This window comes from Thermobia domestica, chromosome 2 (assembly GCF_964235325.1).
Source record: "Thermobia domestica chromosome 2, izTheDome1.hap1.1, whole genome shotgun sequence".
NCBI classification, from domain to species: Eukaryota; Metazoa; Arthropoda; class Insecta; order Zygentoma; family Lepismatidae; genus Thermobia; species Thermobia domestica.
The window spans coordinates 191,713,933-191,733,670 of record NC_137455.1 but is presented as its reverse complement, the minus strand read 5'-3'; the positions used below and the strand labels follow the sequence as shown (position 1 = coordinate 191,733,670).

The 19,738-nt window shown below is 35.2% G+C and overlaps 1 protein-coding gene across 1 annotated transcript; it reads left to right on the top strand.

The window, feature by feature from the left end:
* Positions 1–17,949: 17,949 nt before the first annotated feature.
* On the top strand, positions 17,950–19,026 carry LOC145679289 (uncharacterized). Its single transcript, XM_081749875.1, has one exon. It carries the CDS (start codon positions 17,950–17,952, stop codon positions 19,024–19,026), a length of 1,077 nt encoding a protein of 358 aa, XP_081606001.1.
* Positions 19,027–19,738: the final 712 nt, after the last annotated feature.

The following is a 19,738-nucleotide window of genomic DNA, read 5'->3' as shown; positions in this document are numbered from 1 at the left end:
GAAAACTATGGAACCTGACGATACAAACCACATCCGCTTAAACACTTCGTTTTATCTGTAAAGAAAGCGAGTCAATAGGCTCTTAAAATGCAAGCTCCGAGCTTACTTTTCGGAAAATAAATTATTAGCTAAAACATCGGACTTTCTTCTGCTCTCCTATCTTTTCATAGTTGTTTGATAGCATTTGCCCAGAAGTATAACTCAATTTGCTACACTATCCTGTTATGCAGTGAAATAATGAAAGAAAATTGGTGTTTGGTTTAAAATATTTAATAATAATAATAATAATAATAATAATAATAATAATAATAATAATAATAATAATAATAATAATAATAATAATAATAATAATAATAATAATAATAAACTGTAGAAAGTAACAATGACTATTTGTGTGAAGTTAAGCTATTTTGTTTTTACTGTAAAAGTAAATTCCTGTGGATTGTGTAATTACAAACACAGTTTCTCGAAGACAGATTCAAAACTTCATAAAAAGCTTCATACAGTCTCCATTAGCCTAACCGGAATAACCGTGGGACTTAAAACTTAAAGATTTCATTTCATTTCATTTCAAAAAGCTTCATATAGACACATCCAAAACCAAAGCTTAGACAAATTGTAGTGTGTCAAAATTATAACATTTTAAAAATATAATTGTTATTTTTTGTTACTTTCGATTCCATTCTTATACTGGTTTGTGATATTATTATTATTATTATTATTATTATTATTATTATTATTATTATTATTATTATTATTATTATTATTATTATTATTATTATTATATCAGTTTGAACCTTATAATTTTAATATATTACTCTTCTGACAAAGGCTTTATCCTGCTCTAATAGTAATTTTATGTTATATAATTCTGGTCTGTTTAAAATGATTATATAATAATTTTAACATAGTGCTGTATTTTTGCTTATGAGCTGTTCATAGCACTTAAAATAAAGTTATTATTATTATTATTATTATTATTATTATTATTATTATTATTATTATTATTATTATTATTATTATTATTATTATTATTATATGTCTACGTAAAATAATAAGTAATGTTTTCCTTCGCTGCAGAAAATGCGATACAAATCTTGTAAATTGAGATGTAGTTTGCTACGCATAAAACAAAACCTTCAAATAAAATAAAATAAACACTGATAGATATAACTTAAAGAATTTATTAGAATATCAGCAAATTATTAGAATATCAGAGCTACATTGCCATGTGTTCCAGGAAAGCATACACTACAAGAATTCACTCATTAGGATGTTATACTGCCCCAGGTAGCTACTTAAGTCATGTTTGGTGTAGAGCAGGAGTCTTCAAACTTGTTAACCTAACTGACACACTGACTTCTCCATTAAGTCCCAAGGGATAAGACCTAGCTAGCTCATAATATCAGCATATCAGTGCCATCTTGTGGGGAGCGGTGTAATTACGCAAAACGTCAATTAGATCTATCCTTGGTTAGTAGAAGTATATAGCTCCATCTTCCAGCGAGCAGCAGAACCAGAATATATTCTGAAAAAGTTCCGCTGCGTATCACTTTGTCTGGAAGATTTGAGTAATTTCGAGTGTTTTCGAATATGTTCTACGCACTGAGAACGCCTGTTATAAATAAGGGAGATCGAGGGTTGAAAAGTTCTAAATGTTGAGTTCAGAGCAGTCTTGGGAAGTAACGTAACGCAAGTAACGCGTTACTTGTAACGCGTTACTTTTTAAGTAACGTTTCCTAGTAACGCGTTACATTTTTTCCAAAGTAACTGTAACGGTAACGCGTTACAAATTTTTAAGTAACGTACCTAGTTTGCGTTACTTTTTCGCGTTACATTTCGGATGAGTAACTACAATATATGTATATATTTTTTCGGAAACAAATGTTTCTTTCCTGTAAATGAATTTCTCAGAATGGAACAATGGAGCATGAACGATGTCAGTGACCGACAATTCCTGCACTGTTCGCCTTTTCCCGTTTCGCCTTTTGACCTCTAGCAATGAAATTAGCATGTAAAACCTGTTATCACTTTTCATCTTAATGCAAGGCGGAACGGGAAATCTCGATGTGCATTTTCCCGTTTTGCCCTACGAACTTTACGTTGGTAGGCTTGCAAATACATTCATAGTTACAATTTGATTTGTTTATTTACATAACAAAATATAGTGCCACTTGCTGCTTTTGGAAGATGATGACAGCCTCAGGGAAATCACGTGTACTAATTGCAAGCACCTGGAAGATTTTGTCTTAGATTTTGAGAGCTCCAAATCAATACATTCAGTGAGCGAACTACGACTGCAATGGTACTGGTAGTCTATTTTACTTTGAATGGTGTTGTTTTTATAAAGATGGAGAACGAAAATATTTTATCGCTCGAACATTTGAAAGAATACTTTTTCTTGAAAGCTGAAGATGATGATGGACAGCAGTGACGTATTTAGGGCTGGGGCTTCCGGGCTTAATCCCCCTCGAAATCTTACTTACTATAGTAAAGTATATAAAATATCTTGCAGAATTTTCACATTTTCAGGCAAAGCCCCACCGAAACAAAATCGTAAGTACGCCACTGCTGAACAGAATTTAAAAGTAAAGTGGTGCCCCGGCGGGAAATATTTATCAACAATTAGAATGTCATAATGAACGACATTCAGTAAGGGTTTAATATAAATAAACTGTGTTCTGATGAGCAGGCCTACTTTATTGATGTAATGTTGATGGTATGTAATATTAGGGTTCTTTTAGATCAGTTTGCATATCCTAAAGTCCCGTTGATTATAGAGTTTGAAACAACTAGCTTTAAAAAGCACGTATCGATTTTAGAGTTATTGGCAATTTTGATTCACCCCCAGTTCATGTGTTCTCATTTCGTTAGTTGTAGTGTAACGTTTCTCTGTATTCTGTATTCTTAATTTTACATAGCAACATTGTTGTTATTATTATATAATTAGTTTAGCAGAATAATAATAAGCAACAATGTTTTCTAACGCATAGGGATGGGCACGAATCAAGCTAAAACGACTCGAATCCAAGTCGAGTTTCGAGTCGAGTCAAAAGTAATATTCTCGAGTCGAGTTTGATAAGTGGCTCGCTCGTTTTAACTCGTTTTGAAATCATGGGCTGATTACACTGGAAAGCGAAAGATATGAGAAATGTAAGCTAAGCGGTAATATGGAATACTTTTAGTGTTGCTCATGAGAGGGGACACTGTTTGCATCTCGTCTCGTCTCGTTAGCGAGACTACAGGAGATTTTTTATAACAAGCTTAGCTCAGCTCGGCTTAACTAAGCCGATGGCTCGAGCCGGCTCGCTTGGGGTGAACCATCGGCTCAAGCTGGCTTGGTTGGGATAAGCCATCTGCTCGGTTAGACTCAACTGAGCGAAGGGCTCTAGCCGACTCGGTTGGGTGAGTTGTTGGCCCAGCTCACTTCTCGGTTTGAGTCAATAGTGAATGAGCTGTGAGCCGATCTGCTCGAGTCGTTGACAATTCTAAACCCGGGCCGAGCAGTTTTGAAGATATTTGGCCAGTGCCCTATAACAACGTTTGGCTCGAGCCCGAATACTCAACCTAGACCCTCAACCCAAATTCAGAACCTCGTGAACAATGTCCTCTACTCCTAGACTTCACGACTACCGAGGTTGGCAATCAACTACTTTTTTAGTGTTCATATATAAACCGCCTATCTTTCATGTTTATACACAGTGTTATAATAATAATAATAATAATAATAATAATAATAATAATAATAATAATAATAATAATAATAATAATAATAATAATAATAATAATAATAATAATAATAATAGTAATAGAAGAAGAAGAAAAGAAGTTGTAGTAGTAGTAGTACCATTGATAATAATTATATTGTCTATGTAAGACACTTGAAGAAAGTACTCGAAACTATACACCAGATTTGACTCGACTCGAAACTCAACCCGAATTCGAGTGGAGTTGGAGGAAATTTTTCAAGCCGAGTTCTCGGGTCGAGCTCAAAGATGTCTGTTTCTAGTCGAATCGAGTTTCAAAAAAAAACTTGCTCGAATTCACTCGTGTCCATCCCTACGAGTAACGCAATATGGCATTTTAGACAATGTTACGTTACATTAAAGTGTTCATATAGTTGTCAAGAAAAAATTTGTCCTTGCATTTACATAAATCGATTCAGAACGTGCAATAATAATAATAATAATAATAATAATAATAATAATAATAATAATAATAATAATAATAATAATAATAATAGCGGTAGTAATAGCAGTACGGAAAACTGAAGTAATAAGATTTTTTCACATATTCAAAGTTTCGGACCTAAAAGTAACGCGTTAGTAACGCGTTACTTTCGAAGTAAAGTAACAGTTTCTTTTTTGAAGCAAGTAACGCGTTACTAACGCGTTACATTTTAAGAGAAAGTAAAGTAACTTCTAACGAGTTACATTTTTACAAGTAACTTACCCAACACTGTGACTGTCAGAGTGACAAGTGCAATCTGAAAAGCGAAATAAGGACGGACTAGTGTTTTGTGACTATATTTCCTTAGTGAAAATACAGCGTGTTTAATTGGGAGTATTTAAAACCAGTCTGTCCATTTATTCAGAATACAGGCTTGTAATAGTATTAATAAGCATCATTTTGATTCGATGTGCCTTTTGTGTGAATTTGTATAAATATGGAAAAGAAACGAAAGCTAGATAGTGAGTGCAGAACTTTTAAGGCACAATGGGGATATCGTTTATTTCAGTATTTCGTGATTGAGTCAAGTGGTCAAAATAAGACAATGTATCTAATTTACAATAAAACTTTATCAGTCCTCGAACAATACAATACAAAACGTCATTATGTCTAATCATTCTTAGAATTATTCCAAATTTGCAATATGACTCTTTGAAATTGAACTCTCAGCAAAAGAAAGTAAATTGCTGAACAAAAAGCAGAAACTCGTTCTAATTTCTACGTGGCCCATTCAATAGCGAAACATATGAAATCATCACTGACGGCAAATTAATCAAGGTTTGCATGATTGCAGCAGCAGAAGAAATGTTTCCAGAAAAGCTAATTTATTTTAAAACATCAGTTTGTCAATAAACACTATGGCTCGAAGAGTAGATGATATTGCAGAAAATATATTAACTCAATTGTTTGGCAAAAATCGAACTTAAAGTCGTTCTCTTTGGTCCTGGATAAGACAGAAGATGTTTCAGATACTATGTGCTCAAGTGCTACTTTTTATTCGAGGGATAAATAAAAATTTTGTAATGCACGAAGAGCTTATTGACATTCATAGCATTCTCAGGACTACCGCTTAAGAAGATAATTTTAAAGAAATTGAAAATGCAGTTAAAAAAAAAAAAAAAAAAAAAACACTCCTCAATGAAAACGAAACAAAGTGTGCCACTACTGATGGTGGCAAAATAATGTGTAATAAAATAAAAGTGTCGTTGCTCTTCTATCAAAGGCCGTAGAAAATGACTGGTTCAATACCATTAATAATACATTGCATCATTCATGAACAGTCTTTGTGCGGAAGTTGCTTGCGTGGTTGGATATATCAGTTATTAAGCTAGTCATGTCAGCTGTTTATTATATCAGAACATATGCGCTCAATTATCCTCAATTCCACAAATGTATTGAAATAATTAAAATAATAATAATAATAATAATAATTAAAAAAAAGACCAACCATGGTATGGTGCAATACGCTGGCTTTGCTAGCGAAAGTTCTAACATGACTGTTTCAGCTAGGAACAATAATCGAAATTTTCTTGGACGAAAAGAATCGTTCTCTGGATGAGTTACACAATAATGAGTGGTTTCGGAAATTATCATTTCATAGAGATTTAAGAGAATATATGAATGACCTTAATTTAAAATGATAAGGATAAAACCAGCTTTCGCCTGATTTACAAAGATTTATATTAAGTCCTCTTGACAAAAGATTGTTTTATTTCAACTGCAAACTGAGGCTCCATTTTCGATAAATTTTGCAATTGAAGCTTTAGGTGCTTTAAAAATAAATTTTGAATCTCGCTTTTCAGATTTTGATGCAATCGCAAAGAACATCAAGATTTTTTTAAATACCTTTTTAACGCCAACATACAGCCAATTGCCCCAGATCTTGAAATGAAAGTGATTGATTTCCAGTGTAGCGATATTTTAAAAGAAAACTATTTAAATTCGTCATTGCTGGATTTTATAAGAATCTTCAACTAACCAGTTTGATAGTTGCATAAATTTGCTCTTGGCGTTCTTTTTACTTTTGGAACTACTTATCTGTGTGGAAAAAGAATTCTTCAAAATGAAATATGGAATAAAAAAAAATATGTACAGATCAAAGTTAACTGATAATCATTTGAAGTGACTGCTGGTAATTTTCCTAGAAAACTTGAGCCACAACTGCAAACAATTGCCAGTGGAATGTTACAGCTCCATAAATCTCATTAACCATAATTATAATATTGTTTAATATTATTATGTGAACTACCTATGGATGCTGTTTATTGTAAATTATTAAAATGAATCTCGTATCTTTGATTACAATTAAAATCTTCAATTTTATTATGCATGTAGTTACTGTATTTCTTAATTGATAGCATAAAAACATCAGATTATTATTTTATATGATTTACTTAGTAAATTTTACATGCTTGCAGGCCAGTGTTAGTTCGCGCGGGTCGTAGTTTGGAGATCCTTGGTGTAGAGAATTGTGAAGCGCTCCTGAAAAAAATCATGCTATATCTGTTTCAATTGACGTTCCGGATCAGTTAATGTATTCGACGCTAACGGACATGGCTTTCTTCTCTGATTCTAAATATGCTTAATCGGCAGAATACGGTATCTGAGGATCATGTAGAACAATATACCATTTTCACGTCACGATGGTAGTCTAAAAAACGCATGTTAACATGTGAAAGTTTCCCGCAAAAGTGTAATGCAAATAGTCCATTCTGTTCACCGCACCGCATGAAAAAAATTTTACTACTGAGATACGTATTTCACCATGGATAGTTAATTTTATAAGTACGCTGTACTTTTTCGTTAATAAAGTTTGGATGCAGATATTAAGAACATTTTGAACTAGAATTATTACCAGTGGAAAATGGAAATAATTGGAAACAAAGTCGGTGTTTCGGAAAATAGAAATGATTGGAAATGATAAGTCAGATTTTTGATCAATAAGATTTTTGATGATGTCTCCTCAACTTTGGCCTGGTAGAACTGAGGAGAAAAACTGTAAATCTTTTCAGTTAGAATAAGCAGGAATTTGATTCTACCATAATCGTGGTAGAAATTTCTCGATTAAAATAAGGAGCCTGATTCTCAAATGGTCTCAAATGATTTTTTTTTGAACGCCGTAGTTTTTATGAATCATCATTATAAGTTTATGCATATGAAGCAACAGAGTATTACAAAAATAACTTAATAATCAGCTTCAAATATATTCAACAAGGTTATATAGAAAGTAAAACTAAATCGGTGATAGAAACGAAGGTCACATTTGTGTAATTAGGTCATATTACCTTACTCTCTTTCTTTCTAGCTCAATGTTTTAATAGAACATATTATACAAATCAATACTACTACGTACTTCATTGTGTAACTTTCTATGGAATAACACGAGGTAGGAAACAAAATTTCATGATAGGAATCAGAGCTAGAAACTAAAATCAACATTAACCTTCAACTATATGGGGTGGTGTTAGGTAATACATTCATAAAGGAAGAAAGTACTGATGGCACGCAACTGATTTACTGTTCAAAGTCTAAAACTATTATATATGATACCTGCTATTATGCAACTTTATACCGATCGGTGACATGAATTTTCATTTCGTTGTCTCAAGTTTTATATCCACCACGGAATTATGTTACGTTATATTTTCCGTGAGGTTAAAAATCGATGTTTGTTTCTTTATTTATTGAAATTTAGTGTTCCTTTTCAGCACCAATGCTATATGAGATGTGAACCCACAGTTTAAGTTATAATCCAAACCACCGCAATGTATGCAAGTTCCCTCTTCCACTGTGAATCAAAATCCTTACCACGTGCACCTTCTTGCTAACTACTAGACCAGCAAATAAATAAATTTAAAAAACAAAGATTGTGAGTATATATATATAACATCCCAGTCTAGGTAAAGAATAATAGCAGGATCAGAGCTATGGGTACCCTTTGTGGGCTATGGCTCACTCACTTGCTTAACCTGATCTTAGAAGCAGAATTTTCGAAAATAGTGGAACATACGTATGTCCACCTACTTTTAAACAAGGAGTTAATACACCAAGTTTCTCTCTCTAGCAGCTCTTGAGATAAGACTTACTCTACTTTTGGCATACATTTTAATCCCATCTATAAGATATGTTATTTTAATAAAAGTAACATGATAAAAAAAACCGAGGCCAAGCCGAGTGTTATATTCTAAAGTTCATTTCGTACAGTTCGGTAGTTTTCCAGTGATGATAAGACAGACTACGTCAACATTATTTTTAAATATTGAGAAAATATAGAAATTGCCCTCTTTGTCCCATAGAAGTGGCATTTTCTAAAATTGTTCGGCACATGAAAACCTATTCTTAGTAAGGGATTCATCTCCCTAATATGAGGCCCTCGAAAGATACTTTATTTCACGTATATATACTTAAGCACATTCTCTAGCCCTTGATGATGTGATACATAATGCCAATTTGAATGTGGAGTTTTTCTTTTTGAAAAAAAAAATGCCCTCTCCTCTTTAGAAGCGGGATATTTAGAAATGCATGGACATGTGTTCAATTACTTTTAATGGTCACTTTATATTCCAAGTGTCACCTCCCTAACTTGAAGGCTCATGAAATGTTCCACAAAATGGTTCATGTTTGTGAAAATTTGGGAAAACTTACTTAAAAGTAGGGATTTCGGGAAGGGGTTACGTACCTTCAGGACACACCTCTTTCCCTGTTTTTCGCTTCGTCTCGATTCTCATCTCCAAAGCGAGACGATAATTAGAGATAGCCTTGTCCCGTCTGGAATGTAAAATGTTAATCCTCATCCCGATTTTGTCCGTTTTGTTTTAAAATCGAGATGAGAAATTTCTCTTCTCTTGGGCAACATTAAAAAAAAAAAACGTTTTTTTTTTTTTTTTTTTTTTTGCCAAATGTCACGTTTCTGCTTGTAATGATATGACCTGAGCGATAATAAGTTTCTAATTTTTAATCTTCTACGATATGATAATTATTGCTATTAGTTTATTATTATTCCTGAAGATTTGATAGTTTAAATATTAAAACATCCGAGTATTCAAATATGTGAATATAATAAAACGTGTGTCATTGCCGATCAATCGCCATCAAAAATCCTAAAGTAAAGTAAAGTAAAGTAAAAAAAAACGTGCCCGATATGGATTCGATCCAAGAGCCTCTACATTACTGGTCGATCTCCTTGTCCCTTGAGCACCACTACGCTGTGAATGATTCATTTTTAGTCTGGTTACGTTAGGTTTCTCTGCCTCCGCTTGCAAAGTTGTATGTTATTTCTCTTCGTTTCAAAACGTGTTTCGTATTTCGTTTATGATGGTAGAAGTGAATAATCTTCGGCAAAGTTTCTATTAATAACTTGAGTTGTTCTTAAAGCTTTGGTTCACAAGTTTCTTTCTTCTCAACACGAAACTACAGATATGATAAATTTAATTGTCATATTCTGCATTTGTTTCAAAGCAGTCGCCATTAATTGATCAATGACTTGTGTCCGCCATATAATGGACTATGAATGGCTACTCCTCTCACTTCGAAGAATTTAAGTACGTTTTTACTGTCATTCAAGCTGTTATTTTCTGTCTCCAAGAAACTTACTTTACTGCTGCTCACTCATCCATTGTTTCTAGCTACAATGTTTACGAGCTGGCGGAGTAGCATTAGGAATACAAGCCGAATATCTATTGTTCCACTTCCCTCCAGGTGAACAGCGATTTCCAGGTTCTACCTGTTCGTGTTCTGTTTGGATAATCAATCACTTTCTGTAACATCTACATCACACGGTATGAAGCTTTTACATCGGTTGACTTCGATGACAAATATCGCCAATTCATACTCCTAGTTTTCTGGTAGGAAATTTCAACTTTTATCATGAACTGCGGGATTCCCCTCATACTGGCAAGTAAAGGGTCCAAATGGATGAATCGAGTTGCGGGATGAGACATAGTGCGCCTGATAGAGGATGTGAAAATATGTGTATGTGCAAAGTTATAGCTGCTGAGCGCCACAAGAAACAGAGGGGGAGGGGGTTAAAGTTGGTAAGGGCTATGCTATATTATAGAAATACATCAAATAAACTGTTGAATTGTAAAAAATAGTGAAAGAGAGACACCGCAAACTGTAGTAGTTTCACATATTGGCAAAAAAAAAAAAAAAAAAAAAAAAAAAAAAGAATGGCCAGAGTAGATCACGAACCTCTGCTACCATCTTGAAATCCAGCCATTTTGAAATTGTGATATTTTTTGAAATGGGAAGGTAGTCATGTGATATATCAATTAGGATCCGTATGTTCTCAAAAAGTTAATTATGAACTTTAGTGATCGTTATCTGTATTTATTTGGAAGATTTAGGATCATCTTTATAGTTATTTACGGAAATCTATGAGACTGATACCCGTATATACTCGTATGTTGAAAGTTTGAATTATCATGAAAACGCATGTAAGTTAAACATATCTACAAGCTAAGAAAACTAACAGTGAAATTCTTTTCGTGACGGAAAGACATATATGAGGAGCTGCTGCTCTATTTCGAACAACTATCTTCTACAGCTTCAATGGATGATTCTAATTTAGAAACATCTTCTTGCTCTTCTAAATCATTAACTGTATTATCAACATCATCACCATCTTCATCTGGTTCCAAGTCAGCAATGTTTGTATCTAATTTACTACACTTTCGTTTCTTCCAACAAATTTTTAATTCTTTCAAACGCACTGTATTCCACCGATGATTGTTCATCATTGTAAGTTCCGAACTCGCGAACCAACATTGTCACAGTAATCGAAGACTTCGTATTTCAAACAAACCGGTCAAACATAATGCAAACATAATGTCAAACATAATAGAGCAGCATTTCCCAACCTTTTTCAACTTGCGGCACACTACAAGTGTAACTTGAATTCTCGCGGCACACTCATATAGACATTATTTGTAAATATAAAATACCGTGGTAATTCTTTTCTGTGATTACTGATCTCCTTCTTACACAGAATAAAGTTCGTTCACTGGTTTTCCCCCATGGTGAAGCATTATGCTTATTTTTCATTGTAATTTAAAAATTGAAAATTGAAATGAGATGTTGGAATCAGTTTTTTAGAAGTATACCTTCTTTTTCGAAAATTGTATCCAACCTTTCACTAAGAAGCAAGATCACTAAATAACAAACGAACAAACAAATTTCTTTTACTTTTAAAACACAAATGTAGTTAATTTGTATGCATGTTTGCTTTGTCGAAAGGATTGAATGATATTTTAAAATTTCAACTTACGAAATAGTCTGCAACAATAAAAAAGCAATAATGATAACAAATACTTTTTTCAACATTAAAAATGTACAGAAAAGCAATACAGTACGAAACTTAAAATTGTAGATTCATAGTAGAGGTACATAATAGTATGAAATACACATTTTCCTCTTTGTCTTGAAATTTGATTGCTATAGAATTAATAATTTTGTTTCGTTTTCCTCGCGGCACACCAGCTGCCCATTCGCGGCACACCGGTTGGGAAACGCTGAGATAGAGACTCGAGAACCATCTCACCCGATAACTTATTTTCCACTACAACCTTATTGCTGTATTCGACTGCAGTAGTCCACATTTCATCCAGATGCTACGCTCGTTCAAAGTTGCTATTGTTTAAGCAGGTGAACAAAGAAAGTTGAGTGAAAAATATAGCAACTGGTGAAAAAAATAGTTTTTTACGCACAGTACGTAAAAATTGCATTCTAATCTATCATATTTTATTGCTTTATGGTATATATTTATGGTATGTCATTTAACAAAACGTAGCTTATAAATTCCATACTATTTTCGACCGAAAGCGCAAACAACAAGCAAGCAGAAGCGGTTCTTCCAGAGCGGAACAGTTCTTTTCAGCATTATATGAAGCAAATTGGAAGTAATGTTATAAATAATAATATAATAATGTAAAACTTGGATATGAAATTTCACTGTTAGTTTTCTTGGCTTGTAGATATGTTTAACTTACATGTGTTTTCGTGATAATCCAAGCTTTTAACATATGAGTATCAGTCTCCTAGATTTTCGTAAATAACTATAAAGATGGTCCTAAATCTTCCAAATGAGTACAGATAACGATCACTAAAGTCCATAATTCCCTTTTTGAGAACATGCTGGCCCTAATTGATATGTGACATGACTACCTTTCCATTTCAAAAAATATCACAATTTCAAAATGGTGGATTTCAAGATGGCGGCGGAGGTTCGTGATCTACTCTGGCCATTCTTTTGTGCCAATATGTGAAACTACTACCGTTTGCAGTATCTGTCTTTCACTATTTTTTACAATTCAACAGTTTATTTGATGTATTTCTATAACATAGCATAGCACTTCTTTCACCACCTTTAACCCTCTCCCCCTCCGTTTCTTATGGTGCTCAGCAGCTATAACTTTGCACATACACATATTTTCACATCCTCTATCAGGCGCACTATGTCTCACCCCGCAACTCGATCCATCCATTTGGACCCTTTACTTGTGAGCCTCGAAGTCAAAAATTTGTAACTTTTCTCGACACATCACACCTTACCTTATTAAACGATGGCATTCCAAGACATTTCACCACCACCACAAGTACTTGTTCACATCTGAATCTTTCTGTCTCCAGCCCAGATCTGCAGTTAATCTTCAATGATGTGTCTACCATGCTTTATATGGCAGCGATCACTTTTCTGTTATTCTCACTGGGCTACCTGCTTTACAACTTACTCATTGCCCCGTTACAATCTCTCGTGTAGGCTTGGAAGAGCTTTCTTTCAGCTTCGACTTTTTACCAGACTACTAGCTTTCTTTGATGAACACCTCGAGACCTTTCACGCAACTGTGGTGTCTGCTGCTAATGCCCCGACTCGATTATTAGATGTGGCTCTTCGAAAATATACTGTTCCTTGGTGGTTGGAAGGAACACGTCAAGCGATTATTGCACGAGCCAAACATTTCACTGCTTTAATCGCACTCCTACTGCTGACAATTTGGGGCAAAGCACGGTACTTGATTAAACAAGGGAAACGACGTACTGGCGCGTATAGTTCCATAAGTGCCGTTTGGTTCAAAATTCGTCTTCCTCAGGGCTATTCTGCACTCCTTGTGCAAGACGAACTGATCATTGACCAGAAGCGGATTGCCAATGAATAGGGCCATTATGCTGTACCTTCTATTCTGTTAATTATTCACCTGACTTCCTCTAAGCTAAAGCACGAGCCGAATGTACGAGTGGACCTTTACAGCTTACCGCACTAAATAATGAAGATTACGAATTTCCTTTTAGTGCTGTTGAACTTACCATTGCTCTCTCTAGCATTAAAAACACTGCACCCTGGACCAGATTCTGTACATTATGCTATGCTTTGCCATCTTTTTCCGCTGGCAAACAACATGTTTAGACCCCTATAACAATATTGAATTGAAGGATCTCTTCCTGCTGCCTGCCGTGAAGCTTCTAGTCTTCCTATCCTGAAACCTGATAAATCGGCTGTATCCAACTCTAGTTATAGACCAATTGCCTTAATTAGTTGCTTAAGCAAATTGTTGAAGAACATGATTAATGTACGCTTAGTGTGGGATTTGGAAACTAACTTTTTGCTCTCCAGTTTCCAATGTGGTTTCCGGAACTCCTGATCCACTACTGATCATCTTGTTCATCTAAGAGTGCAATCCAGGATGATTTCGTCATCACGATATTCTTTGACCTGAAAGCTTATGACACCACGTAGTGTTATGTTATGGAATTTTACGTTATCTACTTCTTTGTGGAGTACAAGGTCGTATGGGCTTCTTTCTACAGCAGTTTCTTGGAGATCGATATTTTCGAGTTCGATTAGGATCTAGACTTTCTGACCGCTTCCTGGAAGAAAATGATTTTCCACAAGCTAGTGTTTTAAGTATGACTCTCTTTTTGTCGTAGTAAATCGTGCAGTTATGTAGATATTTGCTTCCGTTCGTAGGTCTGTGTAAAAAATGAAATCTTTAACTTTTTCATCCCACGGTTATGCCGGTTAGGCTAAAGGAGACTGTGATGATATAAATGAATGAAATAGTGGAATGAAGAAAGTTGCAAGAAACGGGAAAACCCACGCACACGGTGTTTATCCACCACAAAGTTCACTTGATGCGACCTGGGATCGAACCTGAAACTCCATGCACCAGGGGTGAACACTCTACTACTGAGACATCGCGGAACTACGTAGGGTTATATGTGGAGTATCTGGCAATATATTGCTGCTATTGTGATCTCCGTGTTGCTGCTAGACACTTATAAACTCACTTTGAACAGGCTTTCACATTGGTCAGTGACAATCGGATTTATTTTCTCTATTGATAAGACTAACTGTACCCACATGTGTCGCTTACGCAACTGTTCATATTATGCAGATTTTTATAGGGAAATACACGCTTGCCATTCGTTAATATCATCAGATTTTTGGGCCTCCAGTTTGATTACCAGCTGCCTTAAGCAGTCCATTCTTGAAAGCTCGAACATTGCTGTCTACGAGAATTCAATCTTTTGAAAGTGTTGTTCTTATTTCTTGGGATGGTGATAGTATTGTCCTTCTACGACTGTATCATACAATAATAAAATCAAAGTTCAACTATAGAAATATTGTTTGTGGGTCCTCCAGACTTACCATGTTACGCCAACTGAACACTGTCCATCATTTTAGCATACATTTGGCGACTAGCTCACTCCGTACCAGTCATATTCTCAACTTGTATATTGTAGTGCACGAGCCATGTTTAACTCACCGCTTACATTGGCTGATGATTTATTATTTTGCTCATTTGAAATCAACGTCTCACTATTCTTCATCTATTGTACTGAAAGCTGGAGATCACTACCATCGTTATTAAGCACGACCCAGAGCTACTAGACCTTTTGGAATTTATGCTCTGGAACTTTTTGATGGTCTTGCTGTCGAAATTCCCTCTTTACGTTACTTGGGCTTTCCACCTACATCCCCACGGAAGATACTTCGTCCAGCTATTTTTCTCCATCTGACTAAATACAAGAAGACAAGCACCAGCTTTCACGAATTTTAACAAGGGTTTTGCTCCTTTTTGCAACAGTTTGAATACTTTACTGGCTTTTTTATAGATGGTTCCAAAGGTGCTGATTTTGTCGGATATGCCTTTTTAGAACTACTCGTACTTATGGTATTAAATTACACGCCTTTTGCTCAGTATTCATGCTGAACTGGTTGCAATTTCCCAAACTATACGTTATATCTTTGCGTATCCTACAGGAGGACTCTTACTGTGCTTTGAGTAGCCTCTTTGATATGCAAAGTAAACTTTTTTCAGGAAATCCTCCTGTCCTGTCATGTACAGGGATGTAAAATACAAATCTACTGGGTTTCGAGTCACGTTGCAATGACTGGTAATGAAGAAGCAGACCGTACAGTGAAAGTTGCTGCCAATGAAGGAAGAGGAGTACATTTCTCCATACCCAAGACGTATCCCCGATCGTGAGCGCTGACAGTTCGAATGAGACCAGGCTGTCAACAATAAATTACACGTATTTAAACCTGTACTTGGTGTCTGAACCACCAACTTAAAATCTTGTCGACAGAAAGAACGAATTCTAACTTAACTTCGCATTGGACATTTACACTTAATATTGCAAGGATCCCCACATCTTAACAGACGCACGTGCCAGCTCAACACGTGCTAATGATTACAAACAACCTAGCAGACAACAGGCCAACACGGAAGACACCGAGGAACACCGAAAGCAGACGGACCTCACGGAAGGACCCGAGGAGGACAAATAAAAGGAGGACCACCGAGGGACCCAGCATCAGTCGACCAACTGATCGCCTAACCTTTACCTTCCTATGTCGCTGTGGACTAGGAGCACCTCTTCCTTACCCTATGTCGCACTGGGCTAGGGATCCATCTTGAACTTATAATCCAAGTCTAACCTACAACCTGCCAAAGTGTTCTGGAAACTGCCATGAGTGGAAGGGGCACCCAGCAAAACATTTAGTATTCCTTCACTTGGTCATTGAGGGAGAGACGTTGAATTAGACACTTGTATTTATTATATTATATTTTGTAATAAAACTTGGTGAAGGGGAAAAGACACCCGGTCTATCATTTGACTCTACCAAACATTACAATATATAGATTTCTACTTCGTGGCGAAAACCCAGTGTGTCCTTCGAAACTAGAGAAAGTATTCAACATCTGCTGGTGAATTCTCATCATTCTCAACTTCGAGTTGACTTTGCTCTATCAGAGACTTACCTCCACTGCTCGGAAATGACAATCGAACGGTATCTCAAGTTTTTATGATTCTTTGTCATCAGTATGTCTTACTAGCATTTTGATTGTCCTAGTGTTAATACTTAACTCATTACTTGCTTCCTCTTATGTGTTGTCTCCTATAATAGTGTCTCTAAAACCGATATTTTTTCGTTTCCAGTTTAATTGACAATCCCGACAAGAATTTAACTTCTTTTATCTTTCATATTACCTTGGGCCTTTCTTTACCCTTAACGCGTAGTCCCAACAAAAGAAGATTAATATCACATTGTGTTACTAATTTCACCCTATTTCTTGTTTCGTTGTATTTGCATGTTTTCTTTCTTATATTTTCCTTGCACCCCAGACTTGCTACTGAATTTTAGATATTGGCGGCTGCAAAAAGACCTTTGCAGTATAACGCACTCACTCCAATCTCTTACTCTTACTTGTATCTTGCTAAATTGTCATGTTATAATCGCTTATTGGGATAGTGAGGTGATGATAAAAGTTCTATCTAAACACAAAAATCTCGAATCTAGGGGGAAAACATAATAAAGATATATCTCTTGACCAGATTATTTAACTTGCTATCAGGTGATTGGACTTGTCATCTTGAGTCAAGAATTGGTGATGTTACATAGTCCAGTTTTACGTTATTTCCAAAATAAATGTCGACTTATGTTGAGTTTTTTTTTTTTTTATTTGTGTGTATTCATTTAATTGACATATTTCTATCTTGCTAGTTGGAAACAGTGCAGTGTTAAAAATGTGCAGTGTGGAACCACGCAGCAAGCAGAATTTCCCAAAATTGCAATCAAAGCAGTTCATACGCATCAAAGACAATTAATTACCAGTTTAATCAGTACATTAATGCAAGTAGTTCATTGATTTCTATATATATATATAAATGCAGCAGTTACTGTAAGTACCAAAAACATAATTATTTGTATCATAGCAATGTATGTTGTATAAAGACTTGTTTACAACAAAGCAATAATGCATGTAGTCATTGTAGTGTGAATATTTTATATCTGTAATAAATTCATAGTATACAAATAACAAGGCCAAATCTTAGAATCAGCGTTAATAATACAGTCCACAAGGTGTTGTAGCAATACCTTAAATCACATACATAAAATTTTGGTCCTCCGTTTCCAGATTTGGCATTTACGTAAAGTCAACAATAAAGCATGCATTAAAAACAAAGTGAACGAAACAGTGACAGTTACAGCTCAGATTCAGTGACAAGTGTGAATAGTGTGACAATGACAACAATAAAGTAATATAAATTTAATTTAGCATAACAAAAGAACAAGTTCCAGTGATAATAATAAAAACAGGCAGTGATTTGTGACAGTAACAAGAGGGAAGTGAGTACTTCGTCACCGTTTTACTTCTGTTAACAGTGTTTCCAAACGCACATATTTTGCATAATCAATAAAATTAATTGTCTTACACAATGGAAAAAAGGGAAATTCAGAAACTTATCAAACAGAAAGGTAACATCAAAGGACAGCTTACACGTATGGAAAAATTCGTTAGTACATTTAACGAAACACAAAATATAGGTGAAATTACAACGAGGCTTGAACATTTAACAGAATTGTGGACAAGGTTTGACGACATTCAGACTACACTGGAGTTAGAAGATGAAGGTAGTATTCAAGAAACTGAACGCGAAGAAATTGAAGCTAGGTATTATAGTTTAAAGGCAAATATGCAACAATTAGTAAATGAACGATCAAATAAAGGGACATTCAAAGAAAATAGTACACACACTGGTCAGAATCATTCGGAGGGGAATAGCACAGATAATCTAAAACTGCCAACTATTTCATTACCTACCTTTGACGGAAAATACGAGGGTTGGTTAGCATTTTCAGAAAACTTTAAATTGTTGGTTCATAATAATTCTAAATTGCAACCTGTTCAAAAACTTCACTACTTATTATCGGCACTTAAGGCAGAAGCATTTGAATTAATAAGAAATCTTCCAGTTTCGCAAGAGAACTATGACGTAGCATGGAAGCTATTACAGGAAAGATATGAAAATAAACGTATGATTGCAGGAACTCACATAAGGGAAATCTTACACATTCAGGCAATACACAAGGAAAATGCAAGGGAGTTACGTCAGTTCATAAACACATTTTCCAGCAATTTTCATGCACTGAAAGCATTTAACTTACAAGTACCACTAGAAGAGGCATTATTGAGTCAATTGCTAGTAGAAAGATTGGATTTTCAAACACGTAGAGAATGGGAATTAAAACAAAATAATCAATCTTTCCAGCCATTAGCAGAGTTACTTTCTTTTCTAGAACATAAATGTCAGGCGCTAGAAAATATGAAATCCAAAGGTAATGAGTCACACCAAGATGAAATAAAATCAAAGGGTAACAGTCGACCCAAAAAGGCACAATCTTATTTATCGACAAACATCACACAATGCGTCTTCTGTAAGCAAATGCATAAAATATTTCAGTGTCCGTCATTCATAAAAAGCTACGTTGACAGAAAAACAGAACTGTCTTAAGAAAAATAACCTGTGTTTCAATTGTCTACATCCCTCTCACAGTTCACGTGAATGTCGGGCTAGTACATGTAAAAAATGTGGAAAGAAACATAACACTCTCTTACATACAGACATTAAGGTCAATCAAGGTTCTCTAAGTAATACCACCAGTGATAAAGAACAAGTAGGTGACGAGACATCAAAGACCACCAATTCAATTCAAGCGTTAATGCCAGTTCGAATCAAACTGAAAGTCAGGGTTCATATCACAGTGCAAGGGTTAAATATAAAACTCAAGTGTTATTAGCTACAGCGTTAGTGAACGTTAGGGACAGTATTGGTCGAGTGCATACATGTAGAGCGTTACTAGACGGTGGGTCACAGTCGAACTTCATCTCGGAAAATATGGTACAAATGTGTAAATTACGTAAAGAGAAGGTACATATCCCACTGCAAGGAATAAATGGCACGGGGTCTGAAATAACGCATATTACCTCTTTAGACGTTGAATCCAGAGTAAGTCAATATAAGGTAAGAATGACATGTGCAGTATTGCCACGCATTACAGGTGATCTACCATCATCACAATTTTCAATTCAAGAGTGGAACATACCCAATACTATAAGACTTGCTGATCCAACATTCAACATCCCAAATAAAATAGATCTCCTAATTGGTGCAGAATTATTTTTAAATCTTCTGCGTCCAGAACGAGTTGTCCTTCATCACAGCC